Raw genomic sequence first — 26,442 nt, 5'->3', positions numbered from 1 at the left:
CCTCTGTCGTTCCCGCACGAGCAGTTGAGGCAGTGGTTGAACGTTTTCTCAAAATCCCACGGTCCGGCCAGCGTTGGTGGACTGGATGCTCAACCTCCTAATCGTTCGGTGGCGTCTTCCGAGGCATCCGGCCGGTACGGAAGAGTAGGCCAAAAACGGCCTCGACAATCGTGGCTCTCGAGAGCTGCCTCATAGTGGAGGCCCCTTCCGCCAGCAGTGACGCGAGCAAAGCACTTGCAGGGCTGCGCCCTCATCCACTCGTCAGTCCACGGCACGGTAGAGACTGCTCTCCGAAGACGCGCGTCGTGGTTTTCACGAAGCCAATTAGCTACGACGCAATGAATGTATCAAAGGGAAAACGTTTTAGTTTTTGTCGTAACGCAGACGCCAATCGGATAGGACGCGACCGAGCGAACGGAGCTCCGTCGCCGCGCGCAGGAGGCTGGATGCCGCTGGATGCTTCTAAACGCTGCCCAGTCTCTGTTCGGGCCTGGGTACTCATCTCACGTGTCATCGCGGGTCCGCACTTTCACCGCCCCCCCCCCCCCACATTATATATTACTCATTTATAACGTCATCGTTGTGTCCACCACGCGTTGTTCTCCGGGAAGGCAACGTGCAGGCCGTCGTATTTACATTCGCGGCGACGGCTGCTCTCGACCATTGCCTGAGAAGCATTGTTCCGGTTATTATTGGGATCCCATCGTCGCCGTGTCTCTAAAGCCCGCCTCTGAATTCGATGGAACAACAACAACAGCAACAAACCGTGTCGATCTACGCGCCTTTGCAGCGCCATCGCCGCTGCCCTTCAGAAAGTAAAAAACACGTCTCGGGAAAAACGACGGAGCCCAAGACGGCGCGAGCCATGTGACGAGCAGAGGTCACCCACCCTCTCCTGGTTTTATTCCCAGTGATCGTCCTCTTGTCGATGAGGTTAGTAGCTGTTCTCGAAGATCAGTCAGTCTTGCCAGCACAGTCGCGCAATAATAAGAATAATAACAACAGCAGTAATACACCACTCAGAACAATGAACCACTCAAGACAATGCACCACTCAGAATAATGAACCACTCAAGGCAATGAACCACTCAACACAATGGACCTCTGAAAACAATGAACCTCTCAGAACAATGAACCACTCAAGACAATGGACCTCTCAAGACAATGGACCTCTCAAGATAATGGACCTCTCAAGACAATGAACCTCTCAAGACAATGAACCTCTCAAGACAATGAACCACTCAAGACAATGGACCTCTCAAGACAATGGACCTATCAAGACAATGAACCTCTCAAGACAATGGACCTCTCAAGACAATGGACCTCTCAAGACAATGAACCTCTCAGAACAATGAACCACTCAAGACAATGAACCACTCAAGACAATGGACCTCTCAAGACAATGGACCTCTCAAGACAATGGACCTCTCAAAACAATTAACCTCTCAAGACAATGAACCTCTCAAGACAATGAACCACTCAAGACAATGAACCTCTCAAGACAATGGACCTCTCAGAACAATGAACCACTCAAGACAATGAACCACTCAAGACAATTCAGGCAGTGCTCCGTCTTCCGCTATTACGAGATATTTTTTTGTCTTGCCGTGATGTGGCCCACGTTCGTTGTTGTTGTTGTACCTTTAAAGGTGACAAACCCTACAAAAGAGTCAAAACGAGTCCATGTAGTATGTACCGTATGTTGAACTTCTTTTGCACCGTACGCAAGCCAGCCATGCAGGTCGCCAGTGGTGGTGAGAACGTGTTTTGGTTCGCCCACATCTTCCAACACGTCTGGCCAACATGGAAGAGTAGACCAAAATCCCGCTAGAGTATGCATGTTGTTGAACTTCGTGTGGTTGTTGAACTTCTTTCGCACCTTACGTAGCCAACCATGCTCATCTGAGGTGCGGGGGAAGGAGAACAAACTAAGCACAAAAAGCAGTTCTAAAGAAATTCGTTTTCAATCTGGATGACGATTTACAAGTTGCATAGCTCCAGTGGCTTCCTAATATCGGAAGGAAGAGCGTTCCAGACGGCCGCAGAAGCGCATCTGAAAGCGTGCAATGCAGTGACCGTCTTTGCTCGATGGCCAGCCGAAAGCCACCGCTGCCGCCGCTGCTGCTGCTGCGAGGATGACCACCGGAGTTCGTGTGATGGTTTAGGTCCCAGCCTCTCTTGCGCTCCCTCAAGTGAAGACCCCCCCCCTCCCCACCCACCAGCAGTGACGTGAGTGAGCAATTGCAGGGGCTGCACCTTTAGCTTCTCCATAACTAATTCGGAAAACCTGAAAGCTTGTGGCTTGTGGGCAGTGTGGCTTTGTTTACTACCACTACCACCAACTACGACTCTCATTATTATCAATACAGCAAAAGTGTCCAGGCGAGGGGCAGGCTCGTCGAGGCGAGCAGGCCGAGGGTGCGGACTCGTTGGTCGGGCAGCGACCGGGACGCAGCGACGACCACGGCGGGCGTGGGCGGCGCTGCTCCGTGCGCTCCTCCTCGGTGCCGGGCGGTGCAATGACCCCGCGGGGTGAGCGGCGACGCCGGCGGCGGCGGCTCGTCGCTCGGGAGTGCAGCGAGCATCCCCGGGGGGGGACTGGCGGTGCTGGGAGAGAGCGAGATAAGGAAAGAGAGGAAATCAAGGGGTGGTGCGGTTGCGGAGTGAGGGATGGAGGGAAGTGGAGAGGGGGTAGAGACAATCGACACTTTACCATTGCGTGACGAACATACACGTTATTTAATGTTCCGATGACGTACACTCACGTGCGTATATGTCATCAAAACATGCGTATGTGTACATGTACGTCATCGGAATGGAATTGGAAGAAAATAAAATAACTAATGGCAGGGCTGAGACCATCACCTCGATGCACTTGAGAACCCGGTTTAATCACAGGTGGACCAAGCCTGGATTGGAACCCAGGATCTTCGCGGTGGGATACAGGTCTTATCGATATAGGTCTTTATCCCACCGTCTCCGGCCTCTACGCCACCCGTCACGTGTCCCTAACCAACGTCCTGAACGGGACTCCTCACCTGTCGTACAACCGCACCCACAGGTCGCTGAATTTCCTCTGCTGCTTCTTTCGCAGCAGCTGCTGCTGCTGCCTCCGCCGTTTCTTCTCCCGACGATGCTGCTGCTGCCGTTGGTGATGCTGCTGACGATGATGGCGGTGTTGGTGGTGCTGTCGCTGGGGTCTCCGCGAGGCCGTCTCCTGTCGGTGGCCACCGGCGCCGCTGGATATTTTGCCGCCCCCCGGCGCACGGGCAGGTTGAAAGGACGGACCGAGGGGGGCGGGAGGAGGTCCCGGCGGAGCCCAGCTCAGCAGGAAGGGGTCCCGGATCGCCGATGAATGCTCCTGCCCGTTCCACTCGGAGCTCGACTTGGGAATGCCGCGGAAGAAGTCGGGATCCAGGTCTTCGTTGCTGCGGAGTTTTGGGGGAGGGGGGTGGGTTGAAGAGGAATGAGGTAACTCCGCATTGGGGGGGTCCACCATCCAGTGGATGTCTGAGACCAGTCCCAAGCCTGGATGAAAATGAGGGAGGGTCTGGGGCGACAGAAGAAGAATAAATGTGCAGTGGACACCTACGGGCCATCTGCCAATGGATCGTGATGATGATGATGATTAGACAATGGGTGCATGAAGACCAAGACGTCATCGCCACCAATGCTGGCTACCCTACGAGAAATTGTGCTGTTGTTGTTGCTGCACAGAAGATCTTCCCTGACAGTCTCCAACCATCTCGTCTTAGACGCTTACAAAGACTCACAGACTCACGTAGAGACCTCTAGGCTCACCGAGTCCCACAGACTCACATTGAGACTCGTAATACAGCGGTGGCCAACTGGCGTCTCTACCGGGCCCCATGCGTCCCTTTAATGCACCACACGCAGCTCTATGGAAGGGGCATAACGTAGGACGTACTCTCACAGTAGCGAAGAATAATGAACGTCTCCTGCACTGTGGCAAAAACTGTTAATACAGGAGAAGCCCTCTGAGCCACCACCCCTGTTCACGACGAATCGCTTAATGATAGGCCTCCATAGAGCCCAATATGTTCGCTTACCAACCATTCCCCCGTTAACGACGGGCTGTTGTTGGAACAGTAAGTATTAATGCATTTATTAACAATGTTTCCTTTAATATTATGTGCTCATAATGTTACTTATATATTCATATATTAATACCCATTGTTGAAATATCAAAAAAGTATGTTTTTAGGTGAAAAAGGGTTACTTTCGATGCTATTGGAACGAATTAAGCCTTTATCAGTTTAACACGTAGGCTTTCGCGACCAATATGATTCATAATAAACTTTTTGGGTTAGATCGCGTTATTTATAAATGTGTCGTAACCCTCCACCACCCGACACGGCCAATCAGCAAATAAGTGTCACGTTGACAAAAGACAAATAGTTCACTACTTTAGCCCACCGGCGTTTTGCTGGTCATTACATCCAGCATCATCGGGCAATTCGACAGAATGGTGAAGTCCTCCACCTGCTCCCGGTCTTAAATAGAGCAACAGCAGGGTGACGTCATCAATGAACTCATCAGGTGCGACGATTTCAGGCGGGGTGGGGGGAGGGGTATTATAATGATATAATAGATTGGTAATCAGTCAATTGTTATGATTAGTAATGAGTTGTAATGTGTGTTATTGTAATTATATGCTACGTTAGTAATCAGTTAATTAGTATGCGTTTCCCCTATAAGGAATTGTAATTTGTAATATTTAATAATCCTGTACTCGCTTAACGACCACATCACTTAACGACTGCTTTCATGGAACCAATTAACGTCGTTAAGAGGGGTTCGACTGTATATATATATACACTAGGCTCCTTGCAGAACTCACGGGTACTTTCTTTTCGCTTGCAACAGATGTTGAACTTCTGTCGCTGAGCGGAGGTGCTCGAGAAAGACATCAAACTAAACGTGGCGGCAATCGCTGTAGGCCCTCTCTGGCAAGAGTAACGGCCCCGGGTCACTCTCGCCAGCAAGGCCCCAACGGCGGCCTCTTGGGCCCTCATCGCCTGGTAGGGGCAAACTCGACGGCGTGGGGCCAACACCTGCCGTAGACTCACGGAGACCCATAGACCCATAGATCGACCTGAGGCCTCAATCGGGGCGTGATTCTCTGGCGCCTACACTCGATACAGGTGCTGGGGGATGCCCCACACTGAACTTGCGATCCAGAATCAGAGTCTTTATTTATCCTGGAGGAATCCGATGAACTGTCAGGCTATTTTCGAAAGACGCCAAATGCAGATGTCACGCCATTGAATTGTATCTCTTGACGAGGCAATTGGAACAACGGTGAAAGTTTCCTAAATCGCCCGGCCCGCCTCTGTCCACCCGGCTGTACACGTGGGTACGCCACGGTTTGTCAATTTTGCAGGTCATGAACGTTTTGGCGTGAAGAGTGGGTATTCCGACCTCTTCCAAGACCCCTGCCCAACGTGGAATATTAAGCCAAATATCGTATAGAGAGAATCTCCAGAGCTCGCTGGAGTGGAGGTCCTTCTGGCAGCAGTGGCGTGAGCGAGCAGTTGCAGCCCTGAAATGTAAAACGATGGGCAGACGCGGAGTTTACCTTCCGATGGGCTGGCTGGCAGGGGTGTGTGTCACGTGGAAACCTTCTCGCCGCAAAACATCGATAATGGAATTCTTCCCCAAAAAGTGTCCTTCAAAGGAGGAAATGGAAAGAGATCATTTAACGTAGACACCATCATCATCATCGTCATCATCATCATCGTCAAAGAGCATACACCGTCACGCGAACTCCGGTCATCCTTGCAGCAGCCAAATACTGTGAACGCACGTTTCTAAATGTGGAGGGAAAAACCAGAGGACCCGGAGAAAAATCCACGTGGCCATGGAAACTCAAAATATACAGCAGGCGTCAGGGTCAGGATCGAATCCACGACCTCCTGTATACCAAGCGAGGTAGTTAACATCTTACCACTGCGGCGCCCTTTAAAAAGCAAGTGTACTGGAAGCGCTGTCATTCAGCTCGATGTAAATGACAGCTGTGGCAAAACTCAAAATTGTCTTTATTTATTATTTTGCAACAAAACATAAATGATACTCGGGTGTCTTTGCGCAAGAGGTTTTGTCTTTGTAATTGTTTGGAGTGTGACCAAGCTGGACTCTAAACGTCCGGTCGGAGAGCGATACTTTGACTTCATAATCGTCGAGGAGTATAAATAATCCTCGCAGCAGTGGCGGATTTTGGCCGGCCATCGAAGAATGGCAGTCGCCGCATCGGGGCGCTTTCAGATGCACTTCTACGGCCGTCTGGAACGCTCTTCCTTCCAATATTAGGAAGCCACTGGAGCTATGCACTATTAAACCATCCAGGTTGAAAACTCGTTCCTTTAGAACTGCTTTGTGTGTTTAGTTTGTTGTCCTTCCCACGCACCTCCAATTAGCACGGTTGGCTACGTACGGTGCAAAAGGACTTCATCATAGAAATATACATTATCATATTCTTGGTTCTTTTGGTAAAGTCACGTAGAAGGGAAATAATAAAATAATAAAAATACAACAATTAAATTATCACGACGTTTCGACTGCAACACCAGCAGTCATCATCAGGTGTGAAACCCGCCACTTAAAAAACAAAAATTATTGTTGTGGTTTTCACACCTGATGACCATTGCTTGTGTTGCAGTCGAAACGTCGTGAGAATTTGTTTTCTTATTTTAATATTTCCCTTCTACGTGATGACTTTACCGAAAGAACCAAGAATATGAATCCCTGCAGTCACGCAAGCTTTAAATCGAAATATACATTATCATCAATAATTTGATTACGGTTAAAATTGTCGTCGTATTCATCATAATAAATAACGATAAACTTAGATTCCTCTCAATCCACTGCCGGATGAAGGCCCTCCCGATGCTGTGTCCGTCATGGGGGGGGGGGGAGGGGTGTTGTGAGTTTGAGCTTAACACACCACGTGGGAGCATATCAGTGCAGCACAACATCGGCTCTTGCTGCCCATCCCGAGTGCAAACCGGGCTTCAAAATCCTCCTTCGCTTTCGAGATCTGATGAGATCAGACGCTTTCCCGCTGGTGGTGGTGGCAACCAGCCGCTTGTCGCAGAGGTTCGCGGTTCACAATCAGAATCGGAATGTGTATCTAGGCTGGAGGAGGAATCCGATGAGCTATGGAGCTCTTTTTCGCAGATGTCCAGTTATAAGAAAGGTAAGAAAATCACTTAAATAAATACAAATAAAACTAAACTATTGTTTCTATCTGACCAGGTAAGGCCCACTGAGCTATTAGCTTCTTTTTCGGAAGCGACCTGGCCAAAGATGACAGTGGCTTATCACGTGGACGTTTATAGCAGCAAAATAATCAAAATAATCTAAACGCATGTTAATCCTAAATGTGGTTCGAATCCAGCTGGCCACCCTGGTTATTACTGCGGGTGAACCCACCACACATTGCATGCCGTCAGCTACACAGTGTGGGCGTGAAAGATCTCGTCACGTCGTTGTGCAAGAGTAGCTTGCTGTGTACCGGCGTTACGGTCCGAATCGGCCACAATTTTAAATTACTCAATTGGGATTGCACGCAGCAATAATCATCATCGTGGCAGCAACAATCATCAGCGATCATCATCATAGCAACAATTATCAGCGATCATCATCATAGCAACAATTATCAGCGATCATCATCATAGCAACAATCTTGATTTGAAGCTTTCGTTACTGCAGGAATCCATACTTTTTGGTTCTTTCGGTAAAGTCACGTAGGTAGAAGAAAATATAATAATAGATCACGACGTTTCGATGGCCACGCAAGCGGAGGAGAGACGATAGTCTTCAGGTGAAGACGATTGCTTGTGTGGCGATCGAAACGTCGTGATCTATTATTTTTCTACCTACGTGACTTTACCGAAAGAACCATAGAGTATCATAGCAACAATCATCAACAATCACCAAAGCAACAATCATCATAGCAACAGTCATCAACAATCATCATCATAGCAACAATCATCATAACAACAATCACCATAGCAACAGTTATCATCATAGCAACAATCATCAACAATCATCATCATAGCAACAATCATCATAGCAACAATCACCATAGCAACAGTCATCATCATAGCAACAATCATCAACAATCATCATCATAGCAATAATCATCATAACAACAATCACCATAGCAACAGTCATCATCATAGCAACAATCATCAACAATCATCATCATAGCAACAATCATCATAGCAACAATCATCATAGCAACAGTCATCAACAATCATCATAGCAACAATCATCATAGCAACAATCATCATAGCAACAGTCATCAACAATCATCATCATAGCAACATTCATCAACAATCATCATCATAGCAATAATCATCATAACAACAATCACCATAGCAACAATCATCAAGAATCATCTTCATAGCAACAGTCATCAACAATCATCATCATAGCAATAATCATCATAGCAACAATCATCAACAATCATCATCATAGCAGCAATCATCATAACAACAATCATCATCACAGCAACACTTATCGCCCCCCAGACTGGCAGACCGATGCCCGCTTGCAGAACAAGTGCTGAGTCACCCTGTGTCACACCGGGACAGCTGTCACCGGGGGTGCCCCCTTCACAAATGTGTTGAGAGACGTAAGACGCCCATTGCATGCGAAGTGCTCTGAGATGGCCCTCCGTAAAAGGGCTCTCGATCAAAAAAATTACATCATTGCCAGAGGCTACAGACATTTACGATGCAACTTTTATAATCGCCAGCCACGATCAATCCACGGCTCTGCGAGGATAATCGTCCACGCAGCGCTTGCACGCGCGTTCATAGCATCGCTCCATCTCTCTGGGTAGACGACCCACAATGAATGACACGTCCCAACAACCGCCGTAAATCACTGTAAGTACAAAATCTCATCAATTCACAATCTCATGAGCGTCGTCGTCGTCACCATCGTCATCACTCTCATCTCATCTCAGATGCTCCCACGGGTCTTGGTGGTGGGGGGCCGAGTGTTTTTGAAGTCGAGGCAAGGCCCCCCTTCCATCCCCCTTCAGCTCCCCCCTCCCGTATCCTCCTCTGTTCCCGCTGACCCCCCCCCCCCCTATTCATGTTAACGAAGGCGTGACAACTCCTCCCTCTTAGTCTCCGGGGTTTGAAAACCTCCCTCCCCTCCCTCTCCTCCGCCCCCTCTTCCACCCCCCCTCCGCCCCCTCCTCCACCCCAGCCCCCCCCCCCTCTGCCCCCCCCACAACTGCCCAGCCTCCCCGTTGGCGGTGCCTTTGTGCCGCGTTTAGCCGCAGCACCGCGACACGGAGAGACGGAGAGGGCATTGATGGTGGTGAGATGTTCACCACCTCGCCTGGTATGCAGGAGGTCGTGGGTTTCGATACCGGCCCCGACCGCCCGCTGTGTATTTGGAGGCCCATGGAAATGTAGTGCTTGTTCAGTCCATCAGCCTCATCAGCAGGGAGAGTCAGGCGTGCTGAACGTAATTCGTTCAGTCAATCAGCCTTTTTATGGTAGGATGTTAACAACCTCGCCCGGTATGGAGGAGGTCGTGGGTTCGATCTCGTGTGGATTTTTCTCCGGATCCTCCGGTTTTTCCCCCCTCCGCATTCAAAATCGACACGTGTGCAAAGTATTTGTCTGCTATAAATGTCCACATCATGATAAGCCACTTCGTTGAGCTATCATTTGTGGGCGAGGTCGCTTCTGAAAAAGAGCTGTGTAGATCAGTGGGCCTTACCTGGTAAAATATAAATAAATCGTTTTAGTTTAGAGAGAGAGAGAGGGGGGGCATGTACATGGGCCAGGGATGGAGAGGGAGGTAAGAGAGAACGCCACAACAGAGACTGGCACACAGGCAGGGAGGCAGGCAGACTCGGGTGAAGACAAACACACAGACACACCGACAGGCAAAGACAAACATCGACAGACACACAGACACACCGGCATATCTTTACCAAGCCAGACTGACGTCAAACACACACGCAGACGCACAGACAGACAGATCCAAAGAGAGACACACAGACACACCAACACTCTGACACAGATAGACACACAGACACACCAACACTCTGACACAGACAAACACACAGACACACCAACACCCTGACACAGACAGACACACAGACACACCAACACTCTGACACAGACAGGCACACAGACACACCAACACTCTCACACAGATAGACACACAGACACACCAACGCCCTGACACAGACAGACACACAGACACACCAACACTCTGACACAGACAGACACACAGATACACCAACACTCTGACACAGACAGACACACAGACACACCAACACTCTGACACAGACAGACACACAGACACACCAACACCCTGACACAGACAGACACACCAACACTCTGACACAGACAGACACACAGACACACCAACACTCTGACAACGATAGGCATGCAGCCAACCTATTGCAGTGACATACACAGACAGACAGATATACAAACAAACGGAAACACAAACACACCGGCGGACAAAGGAAACGACAGACATACGAGGATTGGCAAGGCAGACATTCACAGACACACGGAATTCATGAGACATAGGCAAACACAGAGGCAGACAGGCAAGCGGACACACAGACAGACATACGGGCAAACACAGAGGAAAATACAAAGATGCACAGACACGCAGGCAGACACGTGCTGTGAACATGAAGTCACTCTTGTAAAGACAAAGATCCGCCGTTTCGCCTAAACAGACTTTCGGGGCAGGTTCTGTTAACGAGCATCTGATGAAGGCCGGCACGGCACACGAGGGGGTGGGTGGCCATCACCACTCCCAACCGCCTTTGTCTCCCCAGTGACGATGTTTACAAACCGCAGCAGGTTCTCATTTGCGGCTGAGTCGACCTAGGGGAGGCCCGAGACCGATTCAGATAATCGTCACCGGTGTTGGCAGTGAGCGGGAATCGAACTGGAGTCTCGCCGGGCGTACTGCTAACCGCTGCACAACCGCTCCCCACTAAATACACAGACACACACGCACACATACACGTGGTGGTAATGGGAGTGATGGGTGGAGTGATTGGGGAAACGCAAGACAGCGCATGAGGGTCCATGGGTCTGCCGGGTCACGAGAGAGAGAGAGAGGGAGAAGCTGTTGGTGGTGGTGGTGGTGGGTCGGTGTTGGTGGTCGTGGGGAGCGGTGGGGTAGTGGTTAGCGCTACGCTGCACTACGAACCCGGCGACCCGAGTTCGATTCCCGCTTACTGCCAACACCAACGACGATTATCAAAATCGGCCCTGGGCCTCCCCTCGTTCTACTCAGCATAAAATGAGTACCTGGTGCGGTGTGTAAACATCGCCACTAGGGAGACAAAGGCGGCCGGGCGTGGTGTTGGCCAACCGGCGAGGCTCCAGTTCGATTCCCGCTCACTGCCAACATCAGTGACGATTATCTGAACCGGTCCCGGGCCTCCCCTAGGTAGACTCAGCCGCAAATGAGTACCTGTGTAAACATCGCCACTGTGGAGACAAAGGCGGTTGGGAGTGGTGCTGGCCACCCAGCCCCTCGTGTGCCGTGCCGGCCTTCATAGGTGCTCGCTAACAACATCTGCCCCAACAGCCTGTTCAGGCTATACTGGGGGATATTTCGCTTTGGTGGGAGCCAGCCACAAAGGAAAGCTTAGGGGGAGAGGGGGGGGGGAGGTGAGAGAGAGGGGGGTGAGGGGGATGAGAGAGAGAGGGGGGGGTGAGAGAGAGAGGGGGGGGGTGAGAGAGATCGCAAGTGCGGCCAGGGGGTTAAAGAGTCGAGAGCGAGGGGGAGCGTGAGGCCAGCGAGGGCGAGGCTGGAGGTCATCCCGCTTGTGCTTGAGCTTAAGCAGAGCAGGGACCCAATCAGCTGTGACTGGCTGGCGTGGTGTGGCTGGCACGAGCCCCCAGTGCCAGGACTGAAACTGGAGCCGTGCAGACCCCCCCCCCCCCACTCACATCGACGCAGTAGCACCGCCTACACACTCATGATAACAATACTAATAATACCCTTAGCAAACCACACCACTGATTGATGGCCTACCCCGTGCCGCGGGTTGTCTGCCCGTGCTCCACCGAGGACTCGTCAGGGGCGGTGCCCACGACCGATTGAGACGTCGCTCGCCACTGATGACGGCCGTGGGCGCAAGTTGAGCGAAACTCGGGCGACGAGGAACAACTGGGTCAGTGCTCCACCCCGACTCCACGTGGTACAGCCCGCAGCGTGGGACGTGCAGGGGGTGCCTTGCCCCACACCCCCCCACCAGAGGTCGCAACCGGGTACCCAATACCCGTACCCTACCCGAAACCCGGCTACCCGTACCCAGCCGGGTACGGGTACTGGTAGCCGTTTGCGATCCTGGTGCGGCCGGGTACGGGTGTTCGGGTAGGCCGTGAGTCACTGGTGAGTCACCGTTTGTCACTCATTTCGGGTAGGGTATGGGTAGGATACGGCTACCTGTACCCGGCCGGGTACGGGTACCCATTTGCGACCCTGGTGCGGCCGGGTATGGGTACGGGTAAGGAATCAAAAGCCGTTTGCGACCTCTGCCCCCCACCCTCCCTCTGGTGGCCAAAGCTACGAGTTGGGCCCCCCTTGACAATCACCATGAGATTTGTTTTCAACAGTGCGGAAAAAAATACTAAAAATCTGCTTTGGTTCTTTCGGTAAAGTCACGTAGGTAGAAATAAAATAAAATACGACGTTTCGATCGCAACACAAGCAATCGTCATCAGGTGGGACAACCACAGCAATAAAAAACTGCTGAAGTAGTCCCACCTGATGACGATTGCTTGTGTTGCGATCGAAACGTCGTATTTTATTTTATTTCTACCTACGTGACTTTACCGAAAGAACCAAAGAATATGGATTCCTGCAGTCACGAAAGCTTCAAAACAAGATTAAATACTAAAACAAATATTAAAAACGGAAAGCCCCTACAGTGTTAAATGTTCGAGACAGTGGCGGCTCCTGCAAAATCTCTCAGGGGGGGAAAATGTCTGGATGATTGATAAGGATAAGGTCCACCCATGCAATGGATAAATTAACAGCTTAAGCATGTAAAGGCAACTTCACTTCTTTAATATTAATGAAAAATAAAGTGACTCTTACAATACATCTTGTTTGTTTCTATACTCACTATTAATACAATCCACTCAAGTTTCTTTTATTAAAAATTCCACTAGGTGGCGATAAATTATATTGTTGGATGAAACGTGCTTACGTATGATGACGTAAGCACGTTAGTGCGAGCCCTCCCGGAAGCCATAGAGAATGCATTGCAGCGCCCCCCGTTCGAATAAAAACATCTTTGAATGTAAGTCTATGGGACCACTCGGGGCGATTCTCAGCCGTAGTGAAATCGCCCAAAAAGAGGCGGTACTCCACAGAACGTGACATGACGCTGATTGGACTATATCCAGAGGCACAGTGACGGCTAGCGTGACTCTGTGGTTGAATGACATTGGTGGTGCGTCGCCCAATCGCCCTAATGAAGAAACCGCCCCTGGTTCGAGACCGTGCGCGTAGCGACGATGTGATTAGGGCAGGAGGAGCCGCGAGATTTCGAATCGCCTCTGGGTGCGACCCTGCGAGACAAATCAAATACTGGGGCCTCCCCTGACCGAATGCCGCACCCCCAGAGCTGATAATGTCGTTGTTATAAATATATTGCTTTTTTAAACTTATAATTGCATTTGCATCACTCTTTCTCAACTTTCTATCAGCTGTCACTTGGCGGGGAAACGAGTTTTCTTACAGGACTTTCAGATGGCATTGGCAGGCAGCCACACATTGCCACAAGACAAAGATCCCCCGTATAGCCTGAACAGACTTTTGGGGCAAGTGCTGCTAGCGAGCAGCAGCACCTATGAAGGCCGGCACGGCACACGAGGAGGTGGGAGAGGCCAGCACCACGGCCGGCCGCCTTTGTCTCCCCACTGGTAACGTTTGCACACCGCACGAGGTAATAATTTTAGGCTGGGTCGACCTAGGGGAGGCCCAGGACCGGTTCGCATAATTGTAACTGGTGTTGGTGACTGTGATCGGGAATCGAACTCGGATTCGTAGTGCAGTGCACTAACCGCTGCGCCACCTCTCCCCAACAACAACAACAACCGCCATTCGTTATTAAGTGGTGGTGACGTCACCACGGCGCTCGTGCCAGGCTACGTGCACGTTGAGGCCACGTGAAGTGTAGAACGCCCGCTGGCAGGAGGTCACGGGACAGATCCAGGTGCCACGGCTTGACCGACTGAGTTGACCGGCTGAGTTGACCGGCGGATGCACCACCTGTGGCCCTCTGCTGTGCCAACTCGCTGCGTTTGAGCCGCCCGGCGCTCCGAGAACTTTGTTGGGAGCGTCGCTCCTCTGCCCTCCCCCCAAGCAAAGACAAAGATCCCCGTATAGCCTGAGCAGACTGTTGGGGCAAGTGCTGTTAGCGAGCATATATGAAGGCCGGCACGGCGCACGAGGGGGTGGGTGGCCAACGCCACGCCCGGCCGCCTTTGTCTCCCTCGTGGCAATGTTGTCACACCGCACAAGGTACTCGTTTGAGGCTGAGTCGACCTAGGGGAGGCCCAGTATTGTTTCAAATAATCGTCATTGGTGTTGGCCGTGAGCGAGAATCAAACCCGGGTCGCCAGGTTCGTAACGCAGCGCGCTAACCGCTACCCCACCACTCCCCACACACACAGACACACACACACAGAGGGTATCGAGTGCACTCCGACTGGTCAGCCTGTGTCCGGCCTGCCGGGGCTGTTAGCCTGATAACAACCAGCCACCAGGCCCCAAGAGTCGATCCACTTTCTGAGCCGACAATTTTTGCCTTTGCTTGCGACCACCCCCACCACCACCACACCACCCATCAGCCGTGGAGGTAAATGCCCCAAGTGTTCTGGGAGAAGCATCCCCTGACGATACCGCCGCCTTGAAACTGGAACCAGAGGTTCAAACGTAACGTAGTTAAGGGCTAACGTTTCAGGCGAGGGGTCCTGGTCAGTGCAGTGACAGAGGGCAGGCCGTCAACACACAATAGGTAGCATTGCTGGATGAAATGCTAGCACACACACACACATTTGTGAGGCTTTCCTGGTTAAAACAGTGTGTAATCAAGTAATACGAAATAACCAGAGAGGTCCTAACATCAACCAGGTCTGTCCAGATCGGTAACCTATGAGATATTTTACAGACCCGGCAGAACCAGTTGGGTGCCGTGGGTGCCATGGAGGAGATCGTGGGTTCGATCCCATACCCCCAAGTTCCTCCGGTTTTTACCCTCCACATTTATAAATGTGTGCCGAGTGTATTTTGCCTGCTAGAAATTTCCACACGACGCTAAGCCGCTTCGTTGGTCTATCATGTGTGGCCAGGTCGCTTCTGAAAAAGAACTGTATAACTCAGTGGGGTTTACCGGGTAAAATAAAAGATTAGTTCATTCTTGATTTTGAAGCTTTCGTGACTCCGGCTTGAATACGGAAGCTTGTGTTGCCTCCGAAACGTCGTGATTTAATTTATTTGTTTTCTTTTTTCACCTACGTGACTTTACCGAAAAATCAAAGAGTTATGGATCCTTGCGGTCACGAAAACTTCAAATCTAGAACTATTTTGCTCATTTTCTTGGTTCTTTCGGTAAAGTCACGTAGAAGGGAAATAATAAAATAATATCAATATAAAACAATAAAAATGCTCACGACGTTTCGACTGCAACACAAGCAATCGTCAGTCGAAACGTCGAGAGAATTGTAATAGTTTTATATTTATATTATTTTATTATTTCCCTTCTACGTGACTTTACCGAAACAACCAAGAATATGAATCCCTACAGTCACGAAAGCTTTAAATCCAAATTGAGTTAATTGTTTAGTTTCTAGCTCAGTGGGCTTTAACTGGTAAAATACAACATTTAGCTTACTACTTTGGCTACGTAGCCACGCGCCATTCACAGTCTGAGACTCGGTGAGTATGCAGTGAGTAACAGAGCCCCGAGTATAACCGTGGGCAGCCCTTCCTATGGACGAGCTGACGTGACGCTCACATTACGCTCAACCCGACTCTCGTCCGACATTCACCACTCACCGGACACTTTCCATTCACGAGCCATCACCTCACCTCACGCTCCATCGCTCACCACTAATCGAGTCACCTGACCATCAGCACCTACCAATCTTCTTGGTTCTTTCGGTAAAGTCACGTAGAAGGGAAGTAATAAAATAATAAAAATAAAACATAATAAAATAAATAGTGAGAATCATTTTATTTTATTATGTTTTATTTTTATTATTTTATTACTTCCCTTCTACGTGACTTTACCGAAAGAACCAAGAAGATGAATCCCTGCAGTCACGAAAGCTTTAAATCGACACCTACCAATCATCAACTCACCCGACCCCCAACACTCACCAACTGACCTGGCTCTCCACACTCGCCCAGTCATCAAGTCTCGCTGTACTGCCTACGACGCAGCAAAGCCCCAACAGCCTGTTAAGGCTACCCGGGGCATCTTTGTCTTTGTGTTTGTCTGGTCACCCATCACTGTCTAGGTCCGACCCTGCTAAGTTTGCGAGTGATTTTGCCCTCCTGCATGAGCATGAGAAGATCGCACAGAACGTGCCGGACGTCCATTCCATTATCACCAGAACTCCAGATGATGGTGGTGGGGAGGTGATGGTGGTGGGGACGTGATGGTGGTGGGGAGGTGATGGTGGTGGGGAGGTGGTGGTGGTGAGGAGGTGAGGAGGTGATGGTGGTGGGGAGGTGATGGTGGTGGGGAGGTGATGGTGGTGTGGAGGTGATGGTGGTGGGGAGGTGATGGTGATGGGGAGGTGATGGTGGTGTGGAGGTGAGGAGGTGATGGTGGTGGTGGTGGGGAGGTGATGGTGGTGGGGAGGTGATGGTGGTGGGGAGGTGAGGAGGTGATGGTGGTGGTGGTGGGGAGGTGATGGTGGTGGGGAGGTGATGGTGGTGTGGAGGTGATGGTGGTGGGGAGGTGATGGTTGTGGGGAGGTGATGGTGGTGGGGAGGTGAGGAGGTGATGGTGGTGATGGTGGGGAGGTGATGGTGGTGGGGAGGTGATGGTGGTGGGGAGGTGATGGTGGTGGGGAGGTGATGGTGGTGGGGAGATGATGGTGGTGGGGAGGTGATGGTGGTGGGGAGGTGGTGGTGGTGGTGAGGTGATGGTGGTGGGGAGGTGATGGTGGTGGGGAGGTGGTGGTGGTGGTGAGGTGATGGTGGTGGGGAGGTGATGGTGGTGGGGAGGTGATGGTGGTGGGGAGGTGAGGAGGTGATGGTGGTGGGGAGGTGATGGTGGTGTGGAGGTGATGGTGGTGGGGAGGTGATGGTGGTGGGGAGGTGAGGAGGTGATGCTGGTGGTGGTGGGGAGGTGATGGTGGTGGGGAGGTGATGGTGGTGGGGAGGTGATGGTGGTGGGGAGGTGAGGAGGTGATGGTGGTGGGGAGGTGATGGTGGTGGGGAGGTGATGGTGGTGTGGAGGGTGATGGTGGTGGGGAGGTGATGGTGGTGGGGAGGTGATGGTGGTGTGGAGGTGAGGAGGTGATGGTGGTGGTGGTGGGGAGGTGATGGTGGTGGGGAGGTGATGGTGGTGGGGAGGTGAGGAGGTGATGGTGGTGGTGGTGGGGAGGTGATGGTGGTGGGGAGGTGATGGTGGTGTGGAGGTGATGGTGGTGGGGAGGTGATGGTTGTGGGGAGGTGATGGTGGTGGGGAGGTGAGGAGGTGATGGTAGTGGTGGTGGGGAGGTGATGGTGGTGGGGAGGTGATGGTGGTGGGGAGGTGATGGTGGTGGGGAGGTGATGGTGGTGGGGAGATGATGGTGGTGGGGAGGTGATGGTGGTGGGGATGTGGTGGTGGTGGTGAGGTGATGGTGGTGGGGAGGTGATGGTGGTGGGGAGGTGGTGGTGGTGGTGGTGAGGTGATAGTGGTGGGGAGGTGATGGTGGTGGGGAGGTGATGGTGGTGGGGAGGTGAGGAGGTGATGGTGGTGGGGAGGTGATGGTGGTGTGGAGGTGATGGTGGTGGGGAGGTGATGGTGGTGGGGAGGTGAGGAGGTGATGGTGGTGGTAGTGGGGAGGTGATGGTGGTGGGGAGGTGATGGTGGTGGGGAGGTGATGGTGGTGGGGAGGTGAGGAGGTGATGGTGGTGGGGAGGTGATGGTGGTGGGGAGGTGATGGTGGTGTGGAGGTGATGGTGGTGGGGAGGTGATGGTGGTGGGGAGGTGATGGTGGTGTGGAGGTGAGGAGGTGATGGTGGTGGTGGTGGGGAGGTGATGGTGGTGGGGAGGTGATGGTGTTGGGGAGGTGAGGAGGTGATGGTGGTGGTGGTGGGGAGGTGATGGTGGTGGGGAGGTGATGGTGGTGTGGAGGTGATGGTGGTGGGGAGGTGATGGTTGTGGGGAGGTGATGGTGGTGGGGAGGTGAGGAGGTGATGGTGGTGGTGGTGGTGGGGAGGTGATGGTGGTGGGGAGGTGATGGTGGTGGGGAGGTGATGGTGGTGGGGAGGTGATGGTGGTGGGGAGATGATGGTGGTGGGGAGGTGATGGTGGTGGGGAGGTGGTGGTGGTGGTGGTGAGGTGATGGTGGTGGGGAGGTGATGGTGGTGGGGAGGTGGTGGTGGTGGTGAGGTGATGGTGGTGGGGAGGTGATGGTGGTGGGGAGGTGATGGTGGTGGGGAGGTGAGGAGGTGATGGTGGTGGGGAGGTGATGGTGGTGAGGAGGTGATGGTGGTGGGGAGGTGATGGTGGTGAGGAGGTGATGGTGGTGGGAGGTGAGGTGGTGGTGGTGGGGAGGTGATGGTGGTTGGGAGGTGAGGAGGTGATGGTGGTGGGGAGGTGAGGAGGTGATGGTGGTGGGGAGGTGATGGTGGTGAGGAGGTGATGGTGGTGTGGAGGTGGTGGTGGTGGTGGGGAGGTGATGGTGGTGGGGAGGTGGGTGGTGGTGGGGAGGTGATGGTGGTGAGGAGGTGATGGTGGTGTGGAGGTGGTGGTGGTGGTGGGGAGGTGATGGTGGTGGGGAGGGGGAGGAGAAGGTTAAGAGTTGGTGGTTGGTGTTGAGTGGCGGCGGTGAGGAGGGAATGGTGGCAGGGGGAGGGGGTGGTGGAGGCCATGGTGAGATGTTGGTGGCTGAGGGGAAGGAGGTCGTGAGGAGGTCGTGAAGAGGTGATGATGGTGGTGTGGGATATGGTGAGGAGTTGGTGGTGGTGGTGCGGGCTGGGGTGACGGTGGTGGTGAGGAGTTGGTGGTGAGGAGTTGGTGAGGAGGAGTTGGTGAGGAGGAGTTGGTGAGGAGGTGGCGGAGTGGAGGCAGTGGGACGCGGTGGGGCAAGGTGGGGGGGTCACGATAGCCTGCAGACAAGCGTGCAAGCTGGCTGCACGGGATGAGCTGGGAATTCCTTTCATGTGCAATTACGCGCGCGAGTTTCGCCGTTTGAAGGCGGGCGCTTAGGAAAACACGACCCCCCCCCTCCCCGAGCCCCCCCCCCTCCCGAGCCCCCCAAGCCCCCCCCCACCCAAGTCCCCAACCCCCCAAGTTCCCCCCCCCCCCCACCATCATGCCCCCCCCCACCGCACCAACCAATAAATCAGAGCTCTTGTATATAACGCCAGCAGACCGTTTGCAAGCCACAAGCAAATTATATTTATTTTAAAATAAACGGTATTAAAACTTATATAAATGCCGCGTCCATCGCTGAGATGCCGGATCTTCGAATCCACTCACCGGAGATCAGTCGGCTCCCTGTCGCTGTTCTATCGCTACTAACTTGGTTAATCATTCCGTGAACTTCACTCGTTCATTCCTCATCAAAACCACGTTGAGAGAACGTGGGTCACCCAGGCACCGAGTGTCTCGTCCTCCCATCCACCGCTGTGTTCACCCGCCACGCTGCAAGTCACTATAGCACACCTGACCCACGCTCTCTCACCCACTCACACACTCACTCACACACTCACTCACACACTCACTCACACACTCACTCACACAGGCACTCACACACTCACACACTCACTCACACACTCACTCACACACTCACTCACACACCCACTCACTCACACACTCACTCACACACTCACTCACACACTCACCCACGCACTCACTCACACACTCACTCACACACTCACTCACTCACCCACACACTCACACACTCACTCACACACTCACACACTCACCCACGCACTCACTCACACACTCACTCACACACTCACTCACCCACCCACTCACTCACACACTCACTCACACACGCACTCACTCACACACTCACTCACTCACACACTCACCCACTCACTCACTCACTCACACACGCACTCACTCACGCACTCACTCACACACTCACTCACACACCCACTCACCCGCTCACTCACCCACCCACCCACTCACCCACGCACTCACTCACACACTCACTCACCCACGCACTCACTCACACATCCACTCACTCACACACTCACTCACACACCCACTCACCCGCTTACTCACCCACCCACTCACCCACTCACACACTCACACACCCACTCACTCACACACTCACTCACACACTCACTCACTCACCCACCCACTCACACACTCACTCACTCACCCACGCACTCACTCACCCACGCACTCACTCATACACTCACCCACCCACTCACACACTCACTCACACACTCACTCACCCACACACTCACTCACACACTCACTCACCCACACACTCACCCACGCACTCACTCACCCACGCACTCACTCACACACTCACTCACACACTCACTCACCCGCTCACCGACTCACCCGCTCACCGACTCACCCCACTGCAGCTCACAACAACTTCGCGTCTCAATTATGTTTGGCATTTTTCAAGATCAGGCAACGCATGAGGCTCAGCTGGTCACCCCACAGATGGCTCTTTGCTCCATTCATCCAAATGTCTCTGTTTTCCCTTTCCCCGACTCGCCCGCGATGACACGTCCTTGGGTTGCCCGCACCGTTCAGAGGCACAAATCACCCGCTCGTTGTCTGCACTTGCTGAAAGCATGCTATCTAAACAGACAGGGCTATTACCACGCGTACATAAATAACAGCTTTCACTCTGCTATGATGAAAGCGGGACTCCGTGCTGTTTTTTCCACGCGTAAAAAAAAAACATTTTGCTTCGGTCCATCAGCCTATTGACTTCCCTCGATAATATTGTCCAGCAGCGTTTGTGTTTTTAGACAACGCTGAACCGGTTTCGAAACACTGTCATCGGTATGGCATAAGTATACCAAGTTTGCAGTCGATACCACATTGGGAAGTGGGTTAACATTGAGTGACAAGATTTGAGGGTACGGCAACAACAACAAAGTTAAATAAAAGCGTGTAATAAAAACAAATGTTTTAAGGCATCCACCTTGGCTGGAGGAGGGGTGGGATGGAGGGAGGGAGCCAGGGTGGAGGCGTTCGAAGCGGATGCACTCGACACATTAATTCGGACGGGCGGTCCGTAAGCGGCGTCTCTCTTCGTTATCGGCTACTCCGCAAAAAAAGGCCTCCCACGGCCGTGGCGCTGTTATCCGCGGATGGCTTTAAGGTAACAAAACGAGGAGAGAGAGAGAAAAAAAACACATTTTACCATTGATCATCGTCGTCGAAGAGCCCCTAACCCCCCCTCCCCCAACCCCCCTCCCCCCTCCCCCCCGCCCCCCTCCCCCCACCCCCCCACCCCTATTAGCGCTGAACCTTGCCGTGCCCCGCGAAGACGACGTGAAGGTGGCAACGCAAATGGGGACTGAACATCGTGTCGCGAATTCCTGGCGCGCAACCACCCAGCCACCCACCCAGCCAGCCACCCACCCAGCCACCCACCCAGTCAGCCACCCACCCAGCCAGCCACCCACCCACCCAGCCACCCACCCACCCAGCCACCCACCCAGCCACCCATCCACCCAGTCAGTCAGCCACCCACCCATCTAGCCAGCCACCCAGCCAGCCACCCATCCAGCCACCCACCCACCCAGCCACCCACCCAGCCACCCACCCAGCCACCCATCCACCCACCCAGTCAGACCCACCCCCCCCGGTCGCAAGAATAACAACGAGCATCGCTTAAAGCGGCGGTGGCGGAGAAAGAAGGGAAAGGAAAGAGGATTGAAAAAAAACCCTCCTCTGTGCGAGAAAGGGGGCCGTGGCGTTGTCGGGGACTTATCGAGCGGCTCGCCTGTTGACTCGTCGCCCCGTGTGCACTCAGGTTAACACAGCGGCTGCAAGGGAATGTTGAGTGTGCGTGTGTGTGTGCGACGCTCACAACAACGAGCGGAGCGCCGGGTGGATAAAGCGCAGCAAGTTGGCACAGCAGGGGGCACAGGTGGTGCATCAGCAGCCAGTCATCTCGGTCATCTCAGTCAGTCGACCCGTGGCACCTGCTGGGTCTGCCCCGTGACCTCCTGCCAGCGGGCGTTCGACACTTCACGTGGCCTCAAGGTGCACATGGCCTGGCACAAGCGTCGTGGTGACGTCACCGCCACTTAGTGGCGAATGGCGGTTGTTGTTGTTGTTGTTTGTACGTGTGTGTGTATATATATACGATAGTGTAGCGGTTAGCGCGCTGCGCTATGAACCCGGCGACCCGAGTTCGATTCCCGCTCACGGCCAACACCAGTGACGATTATCTGAACCGGTCCTGGGCCTCCCCTAGGTCGACTCAGCCTCAAATGAGTACCTGGTGCGGTGTGTAAACATCACCACTAGGGAGACAAAGGCGGTCGGGTGTAGTGCTGGCCACCCACCCCCTCGTGTACCGTTGCGGCCTTCATAGGTGCTCGCTAACAGCACTTGCCCCTACAGTCTGTCAAGGCTATATGGGGGATCTTTGTCTTTGTATATATCTATATATCGGTGTACGTCTCGCCCCACGTCACCGCAGGGTCACGAGAGCCGTTCGAGACGCACGCGACCTGCCGATCGAACTTTCGTGTGCCACTTGGGTGGACAGAGGAGGGAGATTTGAAAGAGAAAAAAAACCTTTGCCAGTAGCCTCGACTGCCGCGGCGGGAGATGGAATCGAACCGGGGGGCTCTGGTACGCGAGTCTACGCTTTTTTTTATTAAACGCTTTCTTTTAACTCACTCTGTCTGTTGTTGTTGTTGCTGTTGTCGTTGTATCCTCAAATCTTGTAACTCAATTTTAACCCACTTCCCTATGTGGTCTCGACTGCAAACTTGGTATACTTACGTCTTATTTGATGACAAGACTATATCATATCATTAAAAATTAGAATATATATTTTTAAACATGTTTACACGCTTTTATTTAACTCACTCCGTCTGTTGTCGTATCCTCAAAAAACCTTGTAACTCAATTTTAAGCCACTTCCCAATGTGGTATCGACTGCAAACTTGGTATACTTATGTCATACTGATGACAATACTATATTATATCATAAAAAAAATTAAACAATCTTTTTACACGCTTTCTATTAACTCACTCTGTCTGTTGTTGTCGTATCCTCAAATATTGTAACTCAATTTTAACCCACTTCCCAATGTGGTCTCGACTGCAAACTTGGTATACTTATGTCATACTGATGACAATACTATATTTTATCATTAAAATAAAATACAAATATTTTTCAACATTCTTTTTTATATGTTATGTTTCGGCTTGGGTCTAATTGTCCACGCTCAACTGACGTTGGCTGTATTTGGCCACGGCCCCTTACGTTGTGGCAAGCTTCGGGGCCACTTCCTGGAATCGTGGAGTTCTGCCATTACTAGTACAGTTCATAAAAGCGTGTTTTAAAACAATGATATTACTTATTGACTAAAACTCCGCAGTAGCAGCATCTTCGTAGTTTGAGAGGATGCTTCCAAAAAATATGCATAGCTTAACAATCACTCAAACGCAACGCCAGTGTTCTTGCACAACGACGAATTCAGCCAGCTAATTTGGTGACTTTGAAAGAAAAAAAAAGAACCTGAAGTAATCACCGTGTGTATTTCGGGCCGCCGTGTGTCTCAAATTGGAATAAGTTCACGGTGTGACGATGCGATACCTCCGTTTGCTAAATCACCTGCGGCTTGTATCGCCGTGCCGCGGTCACTCTGCGTTGTCTCCATTCGAATTTCACGTTTCAAATAAAAATAATGACCCTAGTAAGTGAAATAACGAAGGCGATGAGCCGTTTGGCGTCTTTCGTGGGTGGTGGTAAAGCTATAAGGGCAAGGAATTAAATATACAAAGCCCCCCCCCCTCCCAAAAATCTATAACAGCCTCGCCCCCCTCAAACTTAAAACTTAATCAGGACCTGCGCACGTGCGTATCCTTGTGTGTGATATTTGTTGACACAGTAGGGGGCACAGGTGGTGCATCGGCCAGTCATCTAAATCAGTCGACCCATGGCACCTGGGTCTGTCCCGTGACCTTCTGCCAGCGGGCGTTCGACACTTCACGTGGCCTTAACATGCACGTAGCCTGGTACAAACGCCGTGGTGACGTCACCGCCACTTAGTGGCGAATGGCGGTTGTTGTTGATGTTGTTGTTGCTATTTGTGGGGAGCGGTGGTGCAGCGGTTAGCGCGCTGCGCTACGAACCCGGCGACACGAGTTCGATTCCCGCTCACGGCCAACGCCAGTGACGATTATCTGAACCGGTCATGGGTCTCCCCTAAGTCAACTCAGCCTCAAATAAGTACCTGTTACGGTGTGTAAACATCGCCACTTGGGAGACAAATGCGGTTGGGCGTGGTGCTGGCCACCCACCCCCTCGTGTGCCGTGCCGGCCTTCATAGGTGCTGCTCGCTAACAGCACTTGCCCCTACAGTATGTTCAGGCTATACGGGGGATTTTTGCAATTCGTCTCGTGCTCTTTGCAAACCCCTGGCACCTGGGTCTGTCGCGTGCGTTCGTGCACATAGCCTGGCACGAGCGCCGTGGGGACGTCACCGCCACTTAGCAGGCGCATGGAGGTTGTTGTTGTTGTGCTGTTTGTTTGGGGCGCAGCGATGTAGCGGTGACCTGAGTTCGCTTTCCGCTCAAGCCCAACTTCCGTGGTGCATATTTGAACAGGACCTGGGCTTCTCCGAGGTCTACTCGGCCTTAAGTTAGTACCTAGGGTGCAGTGGGGAGACAAAGGCGGCTGGGCGTGGTGCTGGCCACACCACCCCCTCGTGCGACGTGCCAGCCTTCGTAGTTGCTCGCCGAAGGCACTTTACCCAACGGCATGTGAGGGCTATGAGGGGGATATTTGTCTTTGTTATTTTTTTGTTTAAGTTCTGTTACGTTTTTGAAGTTAAATCTGTGCCAGTCTTTCTTTTTTCTTTGTGAAAGTTATCATTGTTATTTCTGGGGACTCAACAGGTTAGGGGATATTTTTTTCTTCCTTCTTTCTTTTCAAGGCAGGTGGGAAATTTATGTTGCTGTAAAGATAAAAGAGATGTCTCAGTGTGCGTGTGTTCGTCTTTTGTTCTGCGCCCGAGTGTGCGTGTTCGGAGCGATAACGCAGCGGTGATCGCGCTGCCGCCAAACGCCTGGGCGAGCCGAGTTCGATTCCCAGCTCACGGATACCAACGCCAGTCGGGATTATCTGAACCGATCCTGGGTGTCCCTCCCCTAGGTCGACTCAGACTCAAATTAGTACCTGGTGCGGTGTGTAAACATCGCCAATGGGGAGATAAAGGCGGCCGGGTGTGGTGTTGGCCACTCACGCCCTCGTGTGCCGTGCCGGCCTTCGTAGGTGCTCGCTAACAGCACTTGCCCCAACAGGCTGTTAAGGCTACACGGGGGATCTTTGTCTTCATGAGCTTGTGTTTGTTTGTCTTGTGCCTGAGAGCGCTTGCGGGGAGCTGCGCTACGAATCCGGCGACCCGAGTTCGATTCCCAGCTCACGGTACCAATGCCAGTCGGGATTATCTGAACCGGTCCTGGGTGTCCCTCCCCTAGGTCGACTCAGACTCAAATGAGTACCTGGTGCGGTGGGTAAACATCGCCACTGGGGAGAGAAAGGCGGTCGGGCGTGGTGTTGGCCACTCACGCCCTCGTGTGCCGTGCCGGCCTTAATAGGTGCTCGCTAACAGCACTTTTTGAGGAGCTGTGGCGTACAGCAATATGAACCCGGCGACCTGAGTTCGATTCCTAGCTCACGTACCACCAACACCAGTGACGAATACCTTCATATGTGCTGGGCCTCCCCTAGGTTGCATCAGCCTCAAATGTGTACCTGGTTTCGTTTGGCCAGCATCACGAATGCAGCGACAGAGGAAGACCGGGCACATGTGGTTCTGGTTACACCGGACCAACCACTCACGTACCACACCGGCCTTAATAGGCGCTTGCTAACAGCCCTCTGTGGGCCTATACGACTTTCTACGGGGGAATTTTGACTTAAATGTTGACTTAAAGCTTTCGTGACTGCAGGAATTCATATTCTGTGGGTCTTTCGGTAAAGCCACGTAGATATAAAAAAAAATCGAT

General features: G+C 52.3%; 1 protein-coding gene across 2 annotated transcripts in view; it reads right to left on the bottom strand.

The window, feature by feature from the left end:
* Window positions 1–868: 868 nt before the first annotated feature.
* The window catches only part of LOC144733352 (metalloprotease TIKI1-like), an 87,653-nt gene continuing 62,079 nt past the window's right edge, over window positions 869–26,442 (bottom strand). For both annotated transcript variants that reach the window (XM_078615213.1, XM_078615214.1), the window contains exons 7-9: window positions 5,599–5,689; window positions 3,038–3,427; window positions 869–2,606 (exon numbers count right to left, since the gene is read on the bottom strand). In XM_078615213.1, coding sequence (XP_078471339.1) covers window positions 2,360–2,606; window positions 3,038–3,427; window positions 5,599–5,689 — 728 coding nt within the window. In that variant the 3' untranslated portion in view covers window positions 869–2,359. The remainder of the gene's footprint in view (window positions 2,607–3,037; window positions 3,428–5,598; window positions 5,690–26,442) is intronic.

The sequence above is a fragment of the Lampetra planeri genome, chromosome 46 (assembly GCF_965212315.1).
Source record: "Lampetra planeri chromosome 46, kcLamPlan1.2.h2, whole genome shotgun sequence".
Classification (NCBI taxonomy): Eukaryota; Metazoa; Chordata; class Hyperoartia; order Petromyzontiformes; family Petromyzontidae; genus Lampetra; species Lampetra planeri.
Note: the sequence above shows the minus strand (reverse complement) of the source record. Positions and strands in the feature narration are given on the sequence as shown.